At 35.3% G+C, this 18,385-nt stretch overlaps 1 protein-coding gene across 29 annotated transcripts in view; it reads right to left on the reverse strand.

Moving 5' to 3' along the window:
- RIMS2 (regulating synaptic membrane exocytosis 2) overlaps positions 1-18,385 on the reverse strand; it is a gene marked incomplete at its 5' end in the record, with an annotated part of 516,464 nt that overhangs the window by 144,579 nt on the left and 353,500 nt on the right. For 7 of the 29 annotated variants that reach the window (XM_082015596.1, XM_082015624.1, XM_082015598.1 and 4 more), the window contains one exon: positions 15,389-15,454. The exons of 17 other annotated variants lie outside the window; for them this stretch is intronic. In XM_082015596.1, coding sequence (XP_081871722.1) covers positions 15,389-15,454 — 66 coding nt within the window. Of the gene's footprint in view, positions 1-2,388; positions 2,464-7,027; positions 7,091-9,628; positions 9,695-14,664; positions 14,773-15,388; positions 15,455-18,385 lie in introns of all 29 variants that reach the window. 5 more of the 29 variants (XM_082015606.1, XM_082015617.1, XM_082015619.1 and 2 more) reach the window with 3 other exon arrangements.

An 18,385-nucleotide genomic window follows, 5' to 3' on the forward strand; every position in this document is an offset into this window, starting at 1 on the left:
TGGTGGTTAAAAAAATGACCATGGGAATAAATTCTTAGACTATGGGAATAAATCCCAAGAAAAAATATTCCTAAATTCAGCAAAATTAAAATAAAGAATACAACCAAGGTCCAGACAACCCACTCCTACCTTGTGTAACCACATATTTAAGTAAACTAGTGAGCCCACAGCCACTTTCTTCTTTGGGTCTGTCACACACAGAGAGCTAGAACAACCCTTCTCCTGCCAGCGAGTGGAGGACTGCTGGAGCACCCAGCAGCAGGCGCTGGGCAATATGGAGAGACGTATCAGTCCACTTCTCTTTCCAACAGCCAGTAGGACATACAGAGGAACAGGTGAATAGCAACCACATCATTCACATAAACACTTCGTAAGGTGTTAAGCCTCTTTCACTTGTTACACTTAAGGTCTCATTCTCTGCAGCTGTAGTATAGGAAGTATTTTTTAGGATGTTAGGGATCTGATCCATTGCCTGTATTAGAAGGCAGGGAGGCACTTTTACCATTAAGATCAATACTAATGGTTTAGTGGGCAGGTTTTGTATTCTGCCAAGCATCATGGAGCCACTATATCTAATGACTATGCTAACAGATAAAGGCCTCAGAAATTTCATATTCAAGAGTTAATATAAATATTGTTTTCCACAGTCTGCAGCTGGCATTTACTTCAGGTGGAAAAACAATCAGGAGTTCCCAGAGGTGAAGGAGAACATGGATTTTGGCAGTGAACCTTTTGCTTTTAGATGAAGCTTTGACACAACTCTTGTTTTGCAGACTGAAGGATTTGAAGACTAAGTTGAATCCTGAGGTGAAACTGAGTTGTTACCCTCAAGTTACAGGCTATGTGCTGCAAACCTCTCAGCACCCACAGCAGCAAATGGAGGGCTATATAAGCATACTGACAGTCTTCCACTTGAAAGCTTCACCGTGTGATTTTCATCACACACATCATACACACACAAAGAACAATTCATGAGACAGTTTTAACTGTCTGGAGTGAAACAGGCACGTTCTTTGTCTTCACATATTTTTTTTTTGTCCTTTTAACAGTAAACACATGTGCTGTATGATCCAGGTCTTCAGAAACGAACTGTCCTTTTTATAGAAAAAATATTACTCCAATAACCTGCTTGGACAGTGAAGCTCCTCACTACCACAGCATACAACTAGACATTAATATCATGATCCAGCCATAACCATGGAGGGGTAGTTTTTAAAGCACCTCAGTGAATTAAAAACAGAAGTTTATAACTTTTCAGGTAACATTCTTGAGGGCTTATGCTCCCAAGTTATCTAGATGAAAGTTTCCTCTATTCTCATTATAATTCATATGATATGAATTATTGATTTTTAAAGAGGAAAATATAATAGTCTAAGTTATTCAACATCAGTATAGTATTTTAATGTATGCTAGAGCTGTTCCTTTGCTAACAGACTTTTCATTATAAAAAATACAGTTAATGAAACATCAGATAGTGACCTCCTCCATTTAGTATTGCCTATCATAGCATCCTTCTGCCTTTGCTAAGGAAAACATGATAGTGGGTGGCCTATTCGGCTGTCAAAATCTAGAAGGCTTGTGAGCATAAGTCTCCCCTACACTGAGGGGAAAGTACAGCAGTAAGTGTTTGCTTCTTAACCAAGCATACCTATTACTCTGAAACTGAGCTCGCTGTAAGCCACCACACACAAAGCTCTGTGAATTTTCAGAGTTTAATTTTATATTCCAAACCCATCGAAATTTAGAAGTAGAATGCCATACTATTTAGGTACCGCTGTAAATTCCAATAACTACAACATCTAACCAAAGGTGCTACAACATTTTGTATTAACTACTGATTTATCTGCATTGTTCTATGTTCATATTCTGGAAATTTCAAAAGCTAACTTTTCCCAATGCAGAAAATAATAATTTCTAATTTTTAATTTTTCAGATTTGTTACTCTTCTTAACAAATAAAAAGAGAATTTTCAACAAATGAATACACTCATTTATCTAAACTTCTATCTAGAAAAAGCTTTATAAAAGATGAACATTTTTCAACAGTAAGCAATCATAACAGCTTACAACACAAATAAAAATTATTTTTTTCCCCAAAATAACTGAAAGCAGTTTATTTGAAAACCCATGTTAAATTCCTTTACTGTCTGCAAGAGTAAAAAAGCAAATTATGAGATCATGCCAATCACAATTTTAGTACTAGGTTGTTCTTGTAACAAAAAACTGAAGAAATAAAAATAGAATTGCTGTAGGATTACAGTGCACTACCATCCGCTCCTAGTGCATCTTTTTTTCATCTAGAAACACTGAGCACAGAACAAGAAAAATACAGCAATACATTTTCTAATGATCATAATTTCAAACTCCAGCTAATATACAATGGTAATACCTGTCAGTGTCTGTGGATGGCTGCTGGATTTCAATCCTTGGACGTGTTATTCTTCTACTAGCTATAGGAACTTTGCTGTTTAGTCACAGACACAAGATCCTCTGTTAGCATAACATACGTAAGCATGTCTACAAACAACTGAGATTTCTACTACCAAGGAAACTTAAATTTGAGTCATAAGTATTGTAATTGAAAATGGGAAAATGGGAAGGAGCAATATACTACCAAATACCTAGATAAACTGGCGACTGGATATCTCACCAAATCACTCATCTATACCTATAAAGAGGTTTAATATAAAATTATGTGCTGCTATAGTTTTTAAAAGCCAGGATTGTAATGCTTTCAGGTACTCTTGCAAAATAAACAAATACAGAGAGCAAAGCAAGATATTTTTGCTGCAGTAATATTCTGTCATGCTTTACATATATATAGTATATATATCTATACATCTATACACATACATGCACACACTCATATGATCTATTCACATGCACCTTACTGTGGTGTATGTGATAACTACAGGTGTATCTACATGACAGCCGCAGGCATGTCTAAACTGTAAAATGCCAGTACCTGAACTACTTTTCTACTAGTTAACTCAGCTAAGAGACAAAGCAGAGAACTCGGCTGCGATCCCAGGCACATTGTGCTCCACGCTGCTACACGCAGACTGCTACAGCTACAGAAACTCAGTTGCTTACAACTTGCTTAGGTATCTGTACACGGCACTGCAGTCACTTGGGTGATTCTGTTGCAGACTAATCACGCTAACACATGATAGCATGATGCAATTATAAAAATGCTTAAAGAGAGCACATATAGCTCTATCTATAGAGATTTTCTCTCCAAAATGTTTCATAATCAATCGATTGTAAGGTTGTTTAATTACTGAGGAATAGCAAAGCCCTGCTTTATGCAGTTAGACCAGATAGTTTTTTTCCAAGGTTCCTTCCAATCTAAATTAGTTTATGATTCTAAGGATGCAGTCTGAGGTTTATGCTAGCTATTACAATCAAATATCAATAAAACCAGTAAGTAGTGTCAATCCTGGAATAATTAAGACTGAAATGATATGCTGAAATATTTCATATCACTTTATCTGTAAAATCTGACCAAATAAAGTTTGTGCATTTTGAAGGAATAGAAAAGCAACTTGTACATTTGAAGGGAAAATAGGGAAAATATGTAAGCAGTTTCTTCTTCATAGAAAGTCTCAGCATTAAACAAAAGTAAGAAGTGGTGAATGCTTTTGAGAAAGAGGCTTCTTAACTTCCAGTTAACACTATTTGTAACTGCATTCAAATGAAAGCAAACACAGCAAATGAGCTAATAATAATACTAATTTCACTTAACTAGTTAACTTTAATGAATTTAAGAATCAATTTCCAGTATTTTACTCAAAGGTAATGTCCCAAAAAATGAACCTTCCAGGCTACCATTTCCTTACACAGAGGTGAACAAATGAATGCAAGCAACATATACATTGCCTTATGGCTTACCAATTTATTTAGCTTGCAATAGATTTATCATATTAATATTTATTCATATTTTTATTCTGTGCCTACAATATTAAATATTTGGAAGTATTCCTTCACTATTAATTTAAAAGTCTGAGAGACTTAAACAGATTTTTGCTATAATGTAATATGTTAAGTGTTTGTTTTTACATTATTGTTTCTGGTACTTGTACCATACGTTTTCATTTATAGCAACTTGGATTTTACCGACTACTTCCAATTTCCAGCACCTTTAACATAGACCCTCAACTGACACATTTTAAAGAATCGCACTGCAGGAACACATATCGCTATCTTCATGAGATGACGTGCTGAAGATGACGATAAAACTGATTAGCATTCAAGAGCTGGGAACTCAAAATTCTCAGAGCGAGCTGCAATCCTCCCCCCCCACACCCCAGCTCAATTTTACAACTGAACATAGTGCTGCAACTCTTTCCAAGATAATAATCTAAATTTTAACAAAAATATTAGAAATATTCCAAAGTATAAGTATTTCAGCTTTGTATTATAACTTTATTACACATTTTTTCCTGTTTCAGAATACAATATTTCACCCACTCAACTGTTTTATCGTAATGTATGAGCAATGACAGGAACATTCGAGGGTTTTAATGAGTATGTATTTCATGACTGAAGAGTAATTGATATACAAGACGATGCATAGAGAAGCTTGAGACAGAAGCAGCAAGAGGCAAGCACTTCCTAGTAGGGCTTGAATGTTCAAAAGCAGTTCAGCAGAGCACTTACTTAGACTTTAGACTAATCAAGTGAATTAGTTGTAGGCTTAAAATTAAGCATGTACCTAAAAATGCCCTTGTACAGTGCAGGACTAAAACCAAAATTTGAAAAGTTTGGTGGGTTTTATGGTTCTTTTTTCCTCAGATCTTAAATATAACTTTATTTGTACATGGAACACTGTATTAAGTTGGCCTCTTTCTTCCAGTAACATTTTAAAAAAACAATAACATGGCAGACATTTAATTAGTAAAATATCACAAACAGGGCTTAATAATGTAAATACATGTTTATCTGTCTTCTTAACTCTTAGGAACAGACCGGTAATTCTGACCTCACTGAAGTCAACAAGCATTCTGCCTCTTGATGAGGCCAGGATTTGAATCAGATCATTCCAAGATAAGCAGTTACATAAAACTTTATTATCTTTTAAGCTCTTAAATTATGAATGAGCAAAATAGCATAGTTTCTGTTAAAGGCATTCTGTAAATTCATTGATCTTAACAGAACCTGACCATTTCAGTAGTCTTCATTCTATTAAAGTGTGTTCTATGCCTTATGGTCTACCTAAAAGCCATATTGTCTCACAGTAAATGTTCTTTTTCTTTTTCTTTTTCCACAGCTTTTTGCAAGTTTAAAAGGGGGCAGGGAGTACTAACAAATAAGCTCCTTCTTAAGGATAAGTTACAAATCTGTTTTTTCCCCCTGATATTTACCTGTGTTAGCATCTATACCATACTAAATCTAAGACAGGTAAAGTAAACCAGAACTATTTACTGTGACTATCAAAAGCAAATACAACAGCTTTGTTTACACTACTTTTCAGCCTTCTTCAAATGCTGTCCATTTTCAGTATGGCTCTGCACTTTCCTGGGAAGAACTAATATGCATGGCCCTTGCTGTAAGCACAAATGAAGTGTATACTTCAAACACTTAAAACTGAAGAGCTAGCACACAGTGGAACTCTGGCTCAAAGAGCTAGGGAAGAAATATGTTTTCAAGGAAGTCTCTGTGGCTGCACTGATGTTGAGCCAAATGACCCTTGCAAACCTTTCTTCTCTAGAGAGAAGAAAAACTTGCATCCTTGAAGGATTAATTCTGTTTTTTACCATATTTTTTTAGTTTTAAGTTGACAAAGTGACTTACGTTCTCCTTCAGTCTCTGAATTCCTTAAACAGAATTCCTGTATTAGTCAACACATACAGGACAAATATGAATCACAATTTTATTTAGATCGCCTTAGGACTGTAGGTGAACTGTGACTAATCCCTTTTTTATATATATATCTTCTATTTTCAATATATAGTATCATTTTATATGGTTCATTATATTCAACTGAATAGAGTCTAATAGCTTTCCAGTGATCTGTTTTAGGTACATAACTATTTCTCGAGAGAGATATATTGACTTGTACCACCACAAAAAAATAAGTAGGAACACAAAATTCAAAGTATGATCAGTAATTAGTTTACTAAAAAGTAATTAATTCCACATTCTTGCACAATTTAAATGTTATTAAGTAGCTGTATGCACAAAATTATAGCATTTGGGACACCAATGTATAGTAGTATTTTGTATAATTTCACAACAAATATTTTTGAGATGCAGTTTTGTAACTCTTAGTCTTCATCAAAGACAAGTTCCCGGTAACTCTGTGGATGTTTCACTTAAGAACTTCAGGATTTACAAGCATTTTGGTCTCACACCATATGTGTGTGTGTGTGTTTGTTTTACTCAGCCAGAATATGCCACCGGCATAGTCCAGCCCCTACTTAAGAAAAGAAAGAAGCAAGCTCTGTGCAATTCACAAAGGAAGTAAATAAAAATAAAGAAGAAAAATGTTGCAAGAGCAAGAAGAAAATGAGGGAGAAGCAGTAAAGTCAAAGAACTAATAGGAAAATCTGTGTGCTCCCTTGATTAGGAGCCAACTGCATTTGGGTAGAAGTGAAGATTGTAATGTATACAGCACTTCGCATGGGTTATGCTTCAATCACACAGGAAGATAGGTTAGACCATTAGAACTGTGATTATTTCTAAAACTAAAAAGTATGAGGTCTCAAAGACACATTCCCAGCACTGTGAATGTAGGAAGGTATTATCAGTCAAAAAGCCCATTTTCATTAAGTGGCCCTGAATAATGAGAACATGTTTTAAAAACGTTAAAACATAACTAATGTTCTTTTTCTATTTGTAACTGAATACAACAGCTTAATCTTGGAAAAACGAGTAACATGCAAATGTGCCTTATCTGAGTCAATACAGACAGACATGAAGACAAACATACTTAGTAGGAATAACTTTGGTACAATTATAAATTAATTTTTTTGTAAAGATTAGAAATACATTTTAGCTATATCTGTAACACTACACTCTTTACTTACCCATAATTTTCAGCTGAACCATTGACTACATGATCTGCCCATGAACTTGCACCATTGTACCACCTTTACAATGCAGTTAAAATGAAGAAGTGTTATAAAGAAACGTATGTATTATTAATAACACTCTAAATCATATGACATGAGCACTTGTCAGTAAGATGGGAAGCTTTTCAAATGTTTCCAAATAATTTTGTACACTTCCTTCTTTCTCTTAGGTATGAAGAAAACCGTATCTTTTAAAAATAATCCCCAAGTAAATGATGTTTAATTTTTTCCTTATATAATTCTTAATACATTTCACCTTTATTTTATTCAGCAGTTTAGCCATTAATTTCGGTTCCATAAAGACTAACTGATCCCTTATCTTTTCTTACACAAAAGTTTTCACGTTTTCAATGGTTATCAAGTTTGTGGAATCATTAAAAAATAATTGTGAAGAAGTAACATTAACAAAAATAATATTCTATGTAGCAATAGTTTAAAATACTGTGTTTAACTTCAAATATCTAACTTTTAAAAAATCATTTTTCTATTTGATAGGGTGGTTAGTTTTTAAAGTTATCTAAGAAGCAGGTGAAAACTCACTTCACTCAGATCAAACAATGCAAACTAATTAAATTCTATACCTATATTGTTCTTCCAGATACTAAATGCGGGCTACCTAAACATTTGCAGCATTATTTGAGCAAACTGTTCTAGTGGCAGGTGTCCTTGCCTATGGCAGGAAGGTTGGAACCAGATGATCTTTAAGGTCTCTTTCAGTAAATCAGTTGAAGACAACATAAAACACATGTAGAAATATTTTATCTTAAGCAGAACCATGCAGAAAAGAAATAACAGGACAAAAAAGCTGTTTTCATTTCAGAAACCAGGGGATCAACTGTTTATGTGCCATTACTCCAGTATATTAAGTACATGCAAATATGTATTTGGTTAAGGAGTTTCAACTGGACCTCTGGAAATACAGATTTTCAGGATCCTGTGTGGGTAAAGCCTTGAAACTGGAATAGTCCCACTGCTCAATGATTTCCACACGAAAGTGAGTGAGAAGCAAGTGAGGAATTTTCATAAATGATCAAGGGACCATCATATTATTAACTTGGATATAAATCTTCCTTTGTCTGTACTGAAAATCCTAGCCAAAGTCTGCAGGATTAACTTTTTAATGGCTTGGATCCTTGGATATCCAAGGGTTTTCACGAATCTGTTCCCATGAATCACAGCATGATACATAAAGTATTTTTTGCATTATTCCATTTTTTTCCAAACTTCTCAGATTTCACAATCTGAGGTTTTGTGATATGTTTAGAAAGTAAATGACCCCAGACCTCGTGATCATTATGTTGAGGGAAGACACTATGGAGTGCAGTATATGTGAATGTCACTCAGCTGCTCTTGTTTCTTCTACATCAAATTGGATGGTATGGGAAATGGCATTTTCTTTCATGGTTTGTAGCCAGATCAATGACTGGATGAAAGTTACTTTAGTTTAATCTAATTTAGTTATAAATTACATTTAAATTTAGTTCAAGCTAAATTAGAATACAGATGGAGAATGACAGGTATGTCTTTATACTCTCCCTGATCCTCTGTATCCTTAAAACTGAAGCCAGTCTCTTCAATTAGCCAGTATTTTAGGTGAGATTCTTCTGTAAAAGTACTTTATTACAGACACCATAAATATATAAGCATGGCTTTAGAACTGCAGTGCACTTTACTTTTGTTAAATATGGCTGTATTTATTCATAGCAATGAAATAAAAAAAAAAACTTGCTATTAGCAAATAATCCCTGCTTTACCTGCGCTCATGCTGTAGACAAAAATCAGATACTGACTTAAAAATGGACAGAGAAATATAAAAGACCTAATTGTGCAAGGGGAGAGGAGCATCAACTTCCTTCTTTCTTCAAATTTCCTTCTTTTTGGACTTTGCCTAGCTGTTTAAACATGAAATGCTGTTATCAAATAACTACTTCCAGAGACACCCCAAAATTTTTCAGATTATGCGTCAGACTTTAGTTATATTATGTTCACTGTGATACACTGTATGCATACCAAAATTTAGGAAGAACAATAATACTTTTGGTCCAAGCATAGCAAGCACCAAAATCAATTTGAAATCATTTAGTTAATAATTTTTAAGTCAATACAGGCAGTAACATGTCAAAAGCGGAGGATCTTCTTAAGTGACTCTGGATATTAAAGAATGAAATTAAGGATTCTAAATTGCCTTATAATCACTTCTAGTGACTGAAAAGGTTATCCATGAGAAATATGCTGCAGTTAAGTGGGGAAAAAAACTTCAGTGGTACCTAGCTCCTCTACGCTATTTGGTTTTACTTTCACATCTAATGAATAAAAAAATTTTCAAGGTAAGAATTATGCTTAAAAAAAAATCCAAAGTCATGTTAATGGAGATCTAAAAGAAAAAGTAGTACTTAAAACTATGGAGATTAGTTGTTCTGTATTTAGATAAATACTGCATAAAGTGCACTGTAAATTTAAATATCATTAGTATAGCCCAATTAAAAATTTCAGACTACACTTCAGAAAAAATATATTACTCAACTTTATCTATTTTTACTATATAAATTAAAATACCTGTCAGGAGTATAGGTTGTGTCGTCATAATATGAATTAGGCACTCTTCTCTCCTGCCTAGTCCTCCTGAATATGGAATAAACAGCACAGATATTTCAGACATTTTAAAGGGTGCTTATTTCATGATGTCCCTCACCGTATTACTAAGATAGTGATGAACATAGAGAACATTTATCTACGGTTCAGCAGTATCTTCTGAACATATATTTTCATGTGTATGTCATTTTAAACTTCTACCTTCAAATTACATTCAGAAATTATTAACAACATATTAAGAACATTTGATCAATACGCACATAATTCATAGGCGTGAAATGTTACACAAACAGGAAAACAGTACTTGGGCAGCTGAGAAATTTTACCAAAAATAGGATATGGATGTTAGAAAATTTCTGGTTGATGAAACAAAAGTCAGAAAACAAAATGGAAGCAAACGTTTGTTTCCTTAAGTGAAGCAACAGAAAATCTTCTTGAAATAAACCTCACATTCTGCACAAAATGTGCACAAACCAGCTTTTACTGCTTTCCAAAAACTAACCTCACAGGCTAAGTGAAAAAAAATAAAATAGTACATAGTGTTCTCAAGAACCAAGCTGAGCTCTAATATAGGCAAGCTGAGAAAGAATTTCATACACTGAGGTTTTCAACAGATTTTTACTTGGGAGGAACTACTGATATTTTAATTTTAAAAACAACTGGAGTAAAAATCTTGAGAACATTGAAATCTTCTATGACCAGGTGACCCGCCTAGTGGATGAGGGAAAGGCTGTGGACGTTGTCTACCTGGACTTTAGTAAAGCCTTTGACAGTGTCTCCCACAGCATTTTCCTGGAGAAACTGGCGGCTCGTGGCTTAGACAGGCTTACTCTTCGCTGGGTAAAGAACTGGCTGGATGGCCGAGCCCAGAGAGTTGTGGTGAATGGGGTTAAATCCGGCTGGCGGCCGGTCACAAGCGGTGTTCCCCAGGGCTCGGTTCTGGGGCCGGTCTTGTTCAATATCTTTATTGATGATCTGGATGAGGGGATCGAGTGCTCCCTCAGTAAGTTTGCAGATGACACCAAGTTGAGTGGGAGTGTTGATCTGAGGGAGGGCAGGACGGCTCTGCAGAGGGATCTGGACAGGCTGGATCGATGGGCTGAGGTCAACTGTATGAGGTTTAATAAGGCCAAGTGCAGGGTCCTGCACTTCGGCCACAACAACCCCAATGCAACGCTACAGGCTTGGGGAGGAGTGGCTGGAGAGCTGCCCGGCAGAAAAGGACCTGGGGGTGGTGGTCAACAGCCGGCTGAACATGAGCCAGCAGTGTGCCCAGGTGGCCAAGAAGGCCAACAGCGTCCTGGCCTGTATCAGAAACAGTGTGGCCAGCAGGAGTAGGGAAGTGACCATGCCCCTGTACTTGGCACTGGTGAGGCCCCACCTCGAATCCTGTGTTCAGTTTTGGGTCCCTCACTACAAGAAGGATGCTGAGGTCTTTAGCCCAGAGAAGGGCAACGAAGCTGGTGAGGGTTCTGGAGCACAAGTCTTATGAGGAGCGGCTGAGGGAACTGGGGTTGTTTAGTCTGGAGAAGAGGAGGCTGAGGGGAGACCTTATCACTCTCTGCAGCTACTTGAAAGGGGGTTGTGGCGACGAGGGTGTTGGTCTCTTCTCCCAAGTAACTAGTGATAGGACGAGAGGAAATGGCCTCAAGTTGTGCCAGGGGAGGTTTTTAGACTGGATATAGGAAAGATTTCTTTATGGAGAGAGTGGTCAAGCATTGGAACAGGCTGCCCAGGGAGGTGGTAGAGTCACCATCACTGGAAGTGTTCAAAAAATGTGTAGACATGGCACTTCAGGACATGGTTTAGTGGGCATGGTGGTGTTGGGTTGATGGTTGGACTTGATGATCTTTAAGGCCTTTTCTAACCTTAATGCTTCTGTGATTCTGTGATTCTGTGATCATGTGTATGTGAGCCAATTTAAAATGGATGAACATCAATTTATGAACTAGCCTGTGTAACTCTATAAGATTGTGAATTGGGAGATGTAGATAAAAGCATAAGTAAAGCTCTGCATGTCCAGCCATGATGTCTTATATATGTTCAAGCTGAGTAGCTACGGTAGTGTGAACTGACACCAGCTAGCATATACCATACTGAGTATCACATTAAAGAGTCAAGGAAAATTAGAGTGGGGTACTGAGGAGCAGTATTTTCTTAATAAAGCACCAGGTCCAAAGGGCACTGAAGGCACTGAAGCTGCCCATGTGGCTATTGTCTTTCTTAGGCATATGCTGAAGCATCTTGTCAATGCTGCCTCTGCTTTTTTTGGGAGTGAAACAGTTGGACTTCTTGAAAAGGGGAGAACTCTCACAAAGATAAAATGACGAGTACCATAGCCTAAGAATTAACTCAGAAATTAAGGGTTTTGATGATGGAAATGTGTCCTAGAACTAACAAACTAAAGACTATAAAATCTAATAAACAATAACTGAAACAAACTTCTGCAGAGAAAAGATAAAATAGAACCAAATAGTCACTATGTGGGGAAAAAAAAGAAAAAACTGCTAGAAGAGATGACAAGAGTTCACGGGCTGGCTGTGAATGACTACAAGAAAAGCAATGAAAGGAGCCATGAATAACAAATAAGGCAAGTAATTTTGACTGACGTATCTGTACGACATATTTGCCTGCAGGATACCCACACTGGTGGATTCACAGTGACATAAGATACAAAAAACCCTGCCCCAGATGAGAGACTCTTCCCTGAGAGATGGACTGTGCAGAACAATGTTTGCAATTTTGATGAATAGTGGAAACTGGAAAAGTTATTTCACATGCTTAATAAAGTAAAAGTAAGACAGGAAGAGGTGGTTGCTTGATATAAGCATGACATTGACTAAGCAGATTGAACTAAGACAACATGACTAACACCTTGACCTACAAAAATGATGTAATTTAAGGTAAGCATTAAACTGGGAAAAGGCATAAAGATAAATTAAGAAATATTGTTTTAAAAGTAATTTTTCATATATTTCAAAAAAAATAAAATAAGGAAGAGGATATTACTTAGTGTTTTTCAATGGAATAAGGAGGAACTAAGTAAAGATGATGGTGTAAATCGTCCTTAAATACCTAGAGAACTGCTGTCAGAATGTGGAAAGACAAAAAGGACGAAAAACTAGGAAAATTATAGTGGCTATGAGGTACTTAGAGTAGATCGTATCTGGTAAGATGACTCAAGCAACTTGAACACTAACATTACCCACAAGGCAGCCTGGATTCAAGAGGATCAGAAAATCCAGGACCAGTTCCTAGGCCCAAGGAATCTCAAGATACTGCTCTAACAGTGAACTAGACATATTCCACTTCATCTTGGATTTTTCTTTCTGACCCCAGGAGGATTTAGCTTTAATAGCCTTCTCTTCAATAAAGCCCTGGAAAAAATTACTCCATCTCACTGATTAAATCCCAGCTTTTTCATCTTTATGCAGTACTGTCATTTTTGCCCTTTATTTGATTGATTTTACTTTATTTTTGAGAAATTAATTTCTGTAGGAAAAAAGATTAAGATTCGCAAGTCAAGATCCTCAAACTAAGACAATTTGATAACAGCTGCAACTTTCAGCAATATCTGAACAGTCACAAATACAGCCAGCAATCTGAAACAGATTCAGATAAACTAATGCAAATGTGACTATATAAGTAAGGCAAAAAACAGTGTATAAAAACTAGCTATTGAAATAGCATATATATGAACACATTTCATCACATATTTTCAGAAAACAAACCATAAATCCTGCTGTCTGTTAAAGTTTTTACATGCAGTCTGAACTATTTACACACTTTCTTTATGTTAGGTTTCATATAAAACAGCATAATTTCAAAACAAATGTTCAAAACAGAAACTTTCAAAATTTCAAAATTTTAAAAAATGAAGATACTAATTTCAAAACAGCGTTCTAAATGTTATAAAGTCTACTATACTGTGGCTTTGTGGAATTTTTAAAAAGCAATATTTCTTTGGAAGGAATACTTCTGTGATACTATAAGTGTTTCAGATTCTATTTTGTTTCTGCGTCCAATAGTAGTTTTACACTTACTAAAAACATGGTTATATAGGATCTGAATCCAGAGCAAACCTTAATGAGCATCTCAGAGGAACTCACATCCAGAAGGCATCCATGAAGTTAATATATCAAGAGTTCTTTAGTTCTTGCTATGGAAAATTTTACATGGCCCCTCTTGTAAAGCAATAGCCATATCAACCGTTATAGCTGCTATTTGAGATCTGAAGCCACCGTTTCATTTTTATTAGGTCACAGTTTATCAGTAGATTTATATCCTTATTTCTATTCACACACAACCATGTAGACTTTTTCCTGTTTTGCAATACTTCTGGAAATATCATAATCACAGTAGTACATCAGCATGTCTTATTACATCTCTTAAAAGCCACCGTATTTCAAGTATAATAATTTCATAGAAATTATTACGGGCTCAGCGTCTCTCTGCTATGTATTTCATACACAAATAGGAACTCTGATGTTCTTTAATCACACACAGGTATTGTGAATGTATACAAGTACTCATAAACTACAGAATAAGCACTATACAAATATCTACAACATAAGATTATACTTTTACTTTTCACTCTGTTTTTCATTTAAGCAAAGCATGAAATTTCAAAAAGACTCTATTTCCGTGTACTTTGAAGTAGACAGGCTTTCCCTCAGTATTTCAAAGAGAATAATAAGTACTATAAGCACTTTGGAAAATTCCAGCAAAAATAAGGGTTGTACAAAGACACTTATATATAATATCCATATAACCTAATTTATGAAACTGAATTCTATAAAGCTATTCAGCTTCTCTTGGGATTTACCCATAGTCCTGACTAGTCAGTTTTAGATGCGTACATGCTCACAGAGTATTATAAAACATCTTCACTGTATGTGTTTATCCTTAAAACATAGATCACATTCTCAGTTTGGAAAACAAACATAGTACTGTCAAAGTACAAGTGGCAGAGCTAACGATATGCTCCACATCAATTATACCTCTCAAGATCATAGTAAGCACCCTCAGAATAGGTACGGCACATCTTACGGGAGCGAAGTAATCTGATTGCATCTTCACAAAATAGAGGGTACATTGTGTGATCCTGGCTGCCAAAACATAAAGGGTGAACACAATGAAAAGCAACACAAAGATGATATGAGGACAAAACAACAAGAAAAGCAAGTAGTGTCAGCAACAGAACAAAACACTGGAACAAAACTCAGCTGGAACTTTAGTGAATTTTGCAAAACTACTTTTAAAAATTAAGGTATATTGGCCTGCAGGTGAGACTACAAGAAAGCTGTCACACTCCAGTTTTATCTATTGTAACCTTTAACACGGCTATACATGTATGACATTCACGTGAATGTCAATGAAATCACACTATTAGCAGGTATCTGTTTGTTGATTTAAATAATTTTCTTTAAATAATTTTCTTTACTGACTTTTAAAAAGACATTAGAATGATGTAAATATAGCATCATCTTCACGCACCACCAATTATAGACTATTGGCAGTTAAAAATTGTTTAAAAAGTGAAACACATGAAGTCTTACCCAGTCTTTGTCTACACACTATACTAAGAAAGCTAATGCTAATATTAACCCAACACTTCTAAGTTTTCTACCACTATACACAGACTAATAAAAACAGAAGTAGACATGTAGGTACACAGAAGTACATGCATTATCCATACCAACTCACACAGAGAAAAACATATACCTGGCTTCTCTGTAATGGTGATCTGTGGATTGGGTGTAACGGGAACGAGGTAAAGTAACATAATGACTGAGTAGATGGCAGAAAGAAAAATACAGATACGAGACAATAAGATGGAGAAGGAATGATACACATCACACAACAGAAAACATAAAAAACTGAGAATACAGGAGCTACAAAAGCATTGTATAGCACACTGAAATTATTAACAAAATTAGAAAACTGATATACAGTTCTAAAGGTAAAATTATCTAGATGTTTCACACATTTATTCTGAGAAGCCATTAGGAGACTGTGGATCAAGTGGATAGCTAATATTTGGGATTTTCTACATTATTTCAGTTAGAGGGAAAAAATGTATAAATCTCTGTCTGAAAGCAATCTCAAGAAGTCAGATTGTCTGTTTCCTTGCTGAAGGCAGTGATAACTTCAGTATGAATAGTATCTTTGATGGAGGTTTACCTAGCTAGTCTGAAAGTCTATCACCATTGGAAAATCTATCGCCACATAGCTAGCTCCAGAGCTTTCCCATTTCTGAGTGTAAGTTTTCCCAATATTTATCCTATTGTGAGAAAAGATTAATTTACACCAAACTCCTGTTATTATTTAAATAAGTAATGAAGAGATATAAAATCTGTATCAGAATATGCCTAAGAGCAAATGCATGTATATAAAAATAATAAAACCAAGCTATTTATATTTTGTTTCTATTTTGAAAATATGTCAAAATGTATATATTTTAAATACACTTACATTTTTTACAACACTAGATATTTTCCAATTATGAAAAATAGAAGAATGTTATTTATCTTTTATTAGAAATACATGCACACAGTACAGGAAAAATGGTTTTGAAAATAGGGTGGGGTTTTTTCCAATTTTTTTCCAATTCCAAGGAATTATTAGAATGCAAAGGCATCACTGGTCTACAGCTCCTCTGAAGTTGGGGCATTTTAAAGCCATGTCTAATCACAAAACTCTACATTGGAGGTGTAAATTGATTAAACAAGCAACATGGGAGACCTTATGTTTATCTTCTGCTTTTATTTCTCTTATCTTAATTTGCTTATAATTAATGATTTTCTATTAATCAAACACATTGTTATAGGTAGCTATTTACCTACACTTAATACCTTTGCCGCTTTTGCGTGTGGATAAAATGCATCATCAGCCGCATGTAAATATTCTTTATAAGCTTATTAGGTTAATTATATATAGTACAAGAGATCTTTGTGCTCACTTCTTGTTAAACAAATGCAAAAGCATAGTCACCACTGTAAAAGGCTTCTAACTTAAGTCCCTGATTATGCATTTTAAACTTTGCAGTTTGTTCAAGAATGAGGAGCTGTACACAATTCAATAGGGCCCAATTTACACCGTACACTGAAAATTTGAAGGTGAGATCCTAAGAAGGAGTAACAAGAAAATAATCATAGAGCTACACTGCAGGCTGCAAAAAGTATTAGGGTTCTTAAACTAATGCACAGACCTGAGTATGAAAAGCAGTCTATCCCTAACAGCCTAACAGTCAGCATGCTGCCAAGAAGCATTAAAAAATAATTCCATCATGTTCTTAAAATTGCTTTAGAATACATGCACACTCACAGGAAGAACAATCAAATGAAAATGTAGGAGTCTACCAGACAGCAGCTATGATATGTGCGATGATGGCAAATAACTGCACACCAGCTTATTCTCACCACTACGTGGTGAACATTCCCAGGCTATATACACATGAATACACCCTTAAATGATTTAGAGGCAACGCTGGAATTAACACCACAAAACTGTTGCAAATATTCCATTAGTATTAATAAATAATTAACTGTTTCCAGCTGGTATATGACATTTTAATGTTAACAGTTCATTTTCATTTCCCCTTTTATCTCTCCAGTGAGTTGTTGACAAGTTTTCTTGATAGTCTTTCAAAAATTTGACATCAATAAATATAATCTATTTAACCAGAAAGCTTTAAACAAAACTATGACTTCAAGCAGAATATGTGTTGCAGAACATGAATTTCATGGGAATGCAATTGTTATTTGCAAGCAGTGTAACTTAACTGTCCATAAGAAGGAACACCCCAGACTGTTCTGTTCACTTACTTGTATGTGAATGCAACACCATCTCTTAATGTTCTGCTTAGGATTTAAGTCCTAACTGCTTTTCAGATCCCCACTAAACTATTTTAAGTGCCCAACCTCTGATATCAAGTTTTGTCCTAATAATTCCAGAAACTCAGAGCTCTGGAGTTCTTATAAAGTTCTGAGACTTTTGTGAATGTATGGCAGTTCAACCTTTTTTCTTTCTTTTTAATTCAGAAACTCAGAATGAGAGTTAGCTGGCAGGTAGATGCAACTGCTTATACAGTTTAATATGTAATAACTTTTAATAAGTTTGAAATCTGCTTCCTCATCACCCAGAACTCTGCTTGTCTATATAGAGAAGTGAGGTAAGCCTTAGCACAAACTTGACCTGATCCTCTGACATTACTGGCTATTTATACATTTCCCTATTCTTTAGAGCCCATGTTATCCATGCTAACTCACTCATAATACATAATAACTCATTATAAAATGTTCCTACAAGTGCAATGTAAAAAATGAGAAGATTATGCCTGAATTCATTAAGAAGATAAATCAGTTCTATATATGAATTAAAGCAACTAGAGTACAAGGCATTCATCATATATCAAGAATGTATAACCTAACAATGTTTGTGCATTTTCATAACATCTCTAACTACAATAATAATTATAGAGATATTATTCATGTAAGTATGTGTCTGGAAATGGTTTCTGTGGAAGCACTGTAATATTTTCAATAAAATATGCACGGTAAGTATAAAAGAAAGGAAAGATACATGCCATGTCTGTATGGAGGAGACAATGACTGATATCACATAGGTCAAAATATGATAGTATGCACATCAGGGGGCAGCATATTTTTATTTGCTTTATGTATTTCAACCTGCAGAGCAAAAGGTTTAAATGCCATCTCT

Source organism: Phaethon aethereus, assembly GCF_964289735.1.
Source record: "Phaethon aethereus genome assembly, chromosome: 2".
In the NCBI taxonomy this organism is placed as follows: Eukaryota; Metazoa; Chordata; class Aves; order Phaethontiformes; family Phaethontidae; genus Phaethon; species Phaethon aethereus.